Source organism: Acyrthosiphon pisum, chromosome A2 (assembly GCF_005508785.2).
Source record: "Acyrthosiphon pisum isolate AL4f chromosome A2, pea_aphid_22Mar2018_4r6ur, whole genome shotgun sequence".
NCBI lineage: Eukaryota > Metazoa > Arthropoda > Insecta > Hemiptera > Aphididae > Acyrthosiphon > Acyrthosiphon pisum.
In genome coordinates, this window is record NC_042495.1 from 99,290,145 (window position 1) to 99,297,449 (window position 7,305).

The 7,305-nt window shown below is 32.5% G+C and overlaps 1 protein-coding gene across 2 annotated transcripts; it reads left to right on the forward strand.

Moving 5' to 3' along the window:
• The first annotated feature begins 188 nt into the window (after positions 1-188).
• LOC100574515 (glutathione S-transferase 1-1) lies at positions 189-6,630 on the forward strand. 2 transcript variants are annotated; one of them, XM_016806798.2, is made up of 5 exons: positions 189-361; positions 2,965-2,968; positions 4,439-4,580; positions 4,790-4,848; positions 5,626-6,630. In XM_016806798.2, the coding sequence occupies exons 1-5, from the start codon at positions 280-282 to the stop codon at positions 5,795-5,797; spliced, it is 459 nt and encodes a 152-aa protein (XP_016662287.1). In that variant the 5' UTR covers positions 189-279; the 3' UTR covers positions 5,798-6,630. The 2 variants fall into 2 exon arrangements, with proteins under 2 accessions (XP_016662287.1, XP_016662286.1); XM_016806797.2 differs by having other exon boundaries at positions 191-361; positions 2,959-2,968; positions 5,626-5,963.
• Positions 6,631-7,305: the final 675 nt, after the last annotated feature.

Sequence of the window (7,305 nt, forward strand, 5' to 3'; positions counted from 1 at the left end):
GTTCTAGAGCATATTATTTAATATCGTACTGGGGTGTTCGGCATTGGCGAAAATCTATACACTGACAAAAAATTATATCAACGTTCTGCGTGTTAACATTCTATGTTATAATCGATAACAAAATGAACTACACATATGTGTTGAATACATATACGACAACCACTGAACAAACAGAATAGCTTATAAAAGTCATTAGTTCTCTCATTGTATAGTTATTGCTGGTCGCTTAAGGTTGTAGGATTTAATATTGTTTAAACACCGTAACAATTTTCTGAAAAAATGACTTCAACGTTAATAAAGTATAATGTCATACTTATAGTACTATGCATCGGAATCACGTTGATTCATAATTCGTCAGAAGGTAATTATCATTTCTATTTAAAAAATATATATTATGTATTTGATTTACATTAATAATTCATATTAGATTATTGTATAACGTTTATAAGACAAAAAATGCAGATGACGCCTCTTATAGTGTTCAATAGTTACGAGAATCAGCCGCTTAATATAATCGTTAATTGAGGAATCGTATAAATATGCAATGTTGTTAAAAATACTTTTCAAAAGTATTTCAAATAGGTATTTAAATAATTTAGTTAAAAAGTATTAAAATACTTATTTAAATACATTTGCTAATAAGTATTTAAATACAAATACAAATATATTCAAAAAGTATTTTAAAATACTTTTGAATACTTTTTCTAGCTTTGTTGTTTTCAGGTTCTTAATTCTTAAAACTAATTATTTATTTAATGTAATAATGTATATTGAATATGGTCAGTACCCACGACAAGAAAAAAAAGCAGGTAAGTGGATGTCGCTCTGCTGTATAGTAGATAACAAGTGGGTCATTGTATATTGGATTGTAGACTTGAATTCAATGATATAATATCATTGTATAAGAAAAACGATTCTGAGCGGAGACGGTTTGTCAGTCTGGGATTTTATATTGTTATTATTTATTTTATCATGTAAGTTTAACTAATATAATATCTATATATATAAAAATGGAGACAAAAATGTATAACAATTCATCAATCGAGAACGGCTGGTCCGATTTGGCTCAATTTTTTTTAAGATGTTCGTAACTACTAGGAGAAGGTTTTTACGAAATAAAATTTTAGGAAAATCCACCGGAAAGGTAGGAAATCTCAAATCTGTATATCAAAAATACAACAGTGGCACATATTAAACAATATCGGTTGCTATTGGTTAATCGGGCATGTTTGTTGACTTCATATAATATAAAAATGAATCGCAGAATGTGTTGTCAAGCGCAATAATTATACTGTACGTGTGTTGTGACTGAACTCCTCCTAAATGGTTAGACCGATATGAATGAATTTTTTTGTATGCGTTTGCGTTTCTTCATCTGATTTTATTACGGTTAGATTAGGTTAGGATTTTGTAATAATTGATTATATCAATCCACCATAGTAAGAAAACGACAAACTTGGTATAACTTTGAAACTTTAGAGTTAAATCATACACTAACGTACATACAGCACGGGGTCCGCGATCTACCGCAGGTAGATTGCCTACCTGATAATGTAGGTACTGCTGCGAAACAGAATTTTTATTCCGGGTAACGGAAAAGTTAAGATTAACTTTGAAACCATACACCGAATATTAAATAACGAATCGAACAGAGTTTGAGTCACATATAGTTGGTACACTTAATGGGCAACGAAGTGCACGGGTTCAGCTAGTAATATTATAATTTTTCATTCGTTTCTATGGCGATACCCAAAGCGTTAGAAATTAAAATCTCTTTTTTAGCGTTTTTTCGTAACTTTTCGGTGGTTTTTCCGTGGCATTTAACAATTATTGAGAAAATCGAAAATGCCCATTCTAAAGTACCATCTTGATCCAATTTGCTAAGTGATAAAGTACTTAATATTGAAATCGAATCATTCCTTCTAGTAGACATTTTGTGTACAGTATATAAAAAAAAAAACTCCATTGTATAAAATCAATAGCTTCCTCGCTCCGCTCAGAATCTAAAATAATAACGTGTATACTGTATATGTAATTATTATAGACAGACAGACTCATAAGGAATCTTGTAATATATTTCAAATATAAAAATAATAATAAAAATAACGTGCACATGATTCATGTATTAAATATTCAAGCTTTTAGCCCCTGTGAAAATTGTTTTATAAATAGTTATGAAACAATAAATTTTAAACTTAAAATGTATAATATAAATAGATAAAAATTGTCAACATTTTTTGACACTTTTTATAATGTACAGACAATTATAAAAATATCATTTGGTATCTTGGTGATCATGTGAATTACCTATATACGGAGTGTCCCACCGAGATCTGGCAAATGTCACAACGATGCTATAACTATACTTGCTATATTTAAAATTGTAATGCACTTTTTTATGCATAATTTATAGTCACTCTCGCTACACATATAATATATAAAAATCATTTTTATTATTTATACGGGAAAAAAAAAAAAAATTTGATTAATTTTTTTGTTGGATAAATTCAAAGTAGCTTATTCGTGAATCTGATGGTAAAAACTTTTATATGCGTCAAGTAGCTTGTTTTTTAGAATATTTTAAAATATCTATAATTTTTTGATTAAATTATTTTGGAACGTAATAACTTTTTTAAAAATATTATTTTTGCGAATTTGCTGACATGAGTATATTTTTTAAATTATTTTCTAATCACATAATACAAAATTGAAATTTTTTGATAAAATTATTTTACGAAAATAATTTAAAAAATTAAATCTGTTGACTGTTAATAAATTACAATTAAAATAAAAAAAAACCTTTTCGACGTGCCATAGTTTCTATTCTTGACTTAACAGTTTTCAATAGGTACCTAGATTAATAGGACGATTTGTAAGAGAAAGAGCTTCTCCTATACGTAACGATAAACACAAAGTTGAGTAAAATGTTCATTCTAAATAACTAATTTATTTTTTCAGCAATAGTCAAGTAAGTAACTTACAGAAAGGTTGTACTCGGTATTACTGGTTTCAATGATAACCCTTGATTTTCAATGATTACCCGTGATTACCAAAAATTTAGGCTCATGTATCATTTACGGTACCTAATGTGTCTATATCGACAGTTATAACGCTATTATAATACCATAATAATAATAATAATAATAATAATACTAACTGCTAATGAACTTCATCTGGAGATTATTATAACAATATATAAATCATACTTTGCTTACGTGAGAAGTGAATTATTATTAATTTCATTTTTGAGTACTGATTACTGGAACTAGAATCTCACTGTTTGATTATAATTAATATTATATTTACATTTCGGTTATAGGTGGAAAAGTTGGTAAAAATAATTAACTGTGCCAAGTAAAGTTAATTAAATTAGATCGCCTTCAGTTAATAGTTAAAAGTTAAAAAAAAAAGTTGGGAAAATGGATCTTTCATATCATTGTAAAATCAATACATTCATCGTTCCACTCAGAATCTAAAAATGTTACTAGATAAGTTCAAAGTATAGATAGAAAATAAAATTAAAACAACTCAGTTAAAATTTTTTTTTTTTAAGTTTCAATAGCTTTAATCCGTAAACTGCCCTAGTATTTTGATTTACACAAACATTTATCAAGACGTAGTTTAACACTTTGTAAAAACTTAGATCATTCAAATATACTATAATAGGAAAAAAAACGACCAAATTCGAAAAAAAGTTATAAAAAAAGTATTTATTGTATTGCTATAGTATAGTCGGTTCCACATGAAACGAAAAGAAAATTAAGTTAACTGCACGAAATTGATAATTAACTATAAAAAGTTAAGTTTCAACAATAAACATTGTAACTGAATAAGTTAATAAGTTAAAAAAAAAAATAATTAACTAGTTAATGCCCACCATTGATTATTGTAGTATTATTATTAAAGGTAACACCGTTGACTTTTTATAATCAATGATAATTCATATAATACCTAATACCATAGGTAGTGATAACGTGGCTGACTTATTCGTCTTGTTATACAATTATTTAACAGATTGAATCTTCGTCAAATTCGTATAAAACTGTACCTAGTAGAAGCCATCATAATGAAGTGCTGGGTAAAGATCTAGGGATATATTATTATCAACGCGCAGCTATGATGTTCTCAGGCATTCGACGGGGTATTCGAAAAATGAATCAAATAATGTTTATTGCTCGTATATATTTCTTATTAGTACCATGATTAGTTATGCATTAATCAAATTGTAATTCCTATGACGTATTATAATACAAGTATCCGTCATATAATCGCATTGTACTTAGGACAACCACGGTGTGATTTTTTTAAAAGTAATTTTCAATTCAAAAACAACTTTTTAAACGTTTTGTTTTTGTTTATTTTTCTATTATAAGTACCAATTCAATATTCCAATACAAGTATATTGTTATAAAAGTAAGTTTTTAAAATATAATTTTAGAAAGGATGTCATCTTATACTACAATCATCTCAGCCCGCAATGCAGATCCGTTTTGTTGACTCTCGGAGCTTTTGATTTGGAAATTACTTTAATACCTATTGATCTTTTGAATGGCGAACAACTTCCAGAAAAACTCCGCGAAGTATGTTTTAGAAAATATGTTGTCATAATACCTATGCTGTATTTACCACCACCCAGATAGCAATTTTTCGTTTAATAATATTATTATAACATTATAATCACGAATAATATTAGTATAACGTCATTATAATACTATTAGAATATTATCATTACAAAATGCTGTCTGGGCACCGCTCTACAATGTTCAATACAATCGTTGTTATTTTACAGATAAATTCTCTACACACTGTACCGGTACTAGAGGACGGTGACTTTGTTTTGTCGGAAAGGTGAGTTCAAGTTATAACATTTAGTAGATAACTATACGAGTTGTACCTAAATACTGAATAAGATAAAAATACATAAGAAATATATTTTTCGCTTACTGGGTCATGCTGATTTATATACAAAGTTCTTCTTCAAAGTTGGAGTTATACATATATTTTCCAAGACTTTTGACATTAAAGTTAATAATGGGGTAATAATAATAATATCATTGATTATTGTAAGTCGCAAATCCGGCGGATATGCGTTGATAGGTTGAACGAGGTGTGCGATGGCTGGGCAAACGGCGTCGTTGTAATCATCGACGGACAAGTCGTTGGTGTCGTGAGGGGGAGATCATGGTTTAAACTTGCAAGAGACATAATTATAAATATCAAAGAAGTCGTACAGAATAATTCAAAAACGAATACAATACAGAATAATTCACATAAACAATATAAAATGGTTCACTTAGCGAAAAGGTATAGCAACTCTGTCAGCCGGAGCAAGTGGTCTATAGGGCATCATATCATCACAGTATAATAATGTTATGATGGAGCTGCTCGAAGAAATATTTCTGTAGTATGACCCTGCCAAACTTTGTGGTTCGTAATCATTATTTCCGCAAAAAATTATTCGATATCAATCGTGATATTTTGATTGGGTATTATACACAAAAAATACGAATAAAAGAGGGTTTGTTAACAGTGGGATGGAGTGGGCACACCAACGACAGCTGTTGGTAACAATAAAATACTCAACTATAATTATATGTTTTTTAATAATTTATTTTTTCGTTTCAGTAATGCAATCATCGTGTACTTGGTCCAACAATACGGCGGAAGTGATCATTCGCTGTATCCCAAAGACCTGAAAATTCAAGCTCAGGTCAACCAAATACTGAATTTTGAAAGCAGAACCTTGTATCCGGCTATTAAAAATTTATACATGAATATTCACTTTATTATTATATAGATCAATAAGCAACGGTTATTAATTTATGGCTATCGTTTAATGCAATTGCTTATCCGCTCGGTGTTTTTAAACACGTCAGGTACCTGCTACCTACCATTTATATTTTCACACAAACGCTGAATATTCCATACCAACCAATTATTAAACGTTTTACGTGATATCTACTGAAACGGTTCACCCGATCGGGCGATCCGTGTCGTAAATAACAAACTCTTGAATTTGTTTATAGTAATCAGTTCTTTCTATTTCTATCTAAATTCTATTATATTTACAATAGGGACCAAGTAAAGCGTCGATTTGTGCCGACCAGACTTAATAAGTGGGTCGACACAATCGGAGGTGCTTGGGTTATGATCGGGCAATTGCCGGATCCTATTTACATATTTATGAATGGTATTGATATTTAGTTATATACAATAATTATCGGGCGGGGGAGTCGGCCGTCGTCGGTACAAACTTAGTTAAGTGGTACTCCGACGATGAACCAGACTCGGGTCGATCAACTTAGTTAAGTGTCGAGGTTGTACGAGTGGTGGCCCTGAAAAGGGCCGTTTATTAGGATAGCGCCGGAGTTCGGTGACTGCTCGGTAATATCCTAAGCTGGATCAGTTGATGGCGATGATTGCAGATGGGTCGTCTCCGTGGATCGGCGTAGTTGCCCTCTGGTCGATGATTGTGTTCGTGGCACTCGCGGATCACGTGGAATGATCTCGATCTTGGTGTCCGGCGATCATACGACGTTTGGGACCGTGGAACGGCGTGTCGTACTGTCGTCGCGGATTTGCCGGTCGATGCAATTACTCGCCGTGGAACGGGAGTGTTGTTGGTGTCCGGTGGTCGGTTGACGGTTACAGCCGTGGAGCGGCGCGTCGTCGGTCAATATGGGTAATCGCCGTGGGGCGGTAGTACTCCGGAGATTCGACGATTGTTTGATGCTTGTGGCCGTGGAGCGGCGAATCGTCGTTGCGTCGCCGGTCGATGCAAGTATTCGCCGTGGGGCGGTAGTTGCGCTGGTATCTGGCTGTCGACGGTGGGTCTGAGGTTTGGTCCGGTCCTTCTGTTCGTCTTGTTCTGGTTAGCAGGTACTTGTTGACGGTTTGAAGGTGTTGAATGGACTGACTAGATTGTCGAAAGTGTCCGGTATTTATACCCTCTTCGACAACCTAGTCCATCGCTGATTGGTCCGTGTTTCTCGTTCTGACAGATGAAAAGCACACCGTTGTCTTGTCATTTCCCTTTGTCTGGTGTGGTTTTCATCTGTCAAACCGTTTTACTTTATTCACTCATGTTTGTTGGTCTTGATAAAGACCTTTTTCGTTGTCGTTGTTGTTTTGTTCCGTAACATGTCCCATGCAGCGTTTTGTAGATATTTTCATCGGCTGGCGAGTACGAGCAAAACCCCTTCATGGCGCTAGTAATACCCGGCTTCTTAACGCGTTGTACTTCTGTAGAGTTTATTTCGTATTTCATCTCGTTAAACAAATTAGTCAACCGTTATGCGCGATAGT

Excerpts from the sequence above, each read along its gene's own strand:
- LOC100574515 (XM_016806797.2), top strand. The coding sequence starts at position 280 with ATGACTTCAACGTTAATAAAGTATAATGTCATACTTATAGTACTATGC. Across the intron at positions 4,581-4,789 it reads TTCCAGAAAAACTCCGCGAA|ATAAATTCTCTACACACTGT; the intron begins GTATGTTTTAGA and ends GTTATTTTACAG. Across the intron at positions 4,849-5,625 it reads GACTTTGTTTTGTCGGAAAG|TAATGCAATCATCGTGTACT; the intron begins GTGAGTTCAAGT and ends TTTTCGTTTCAG.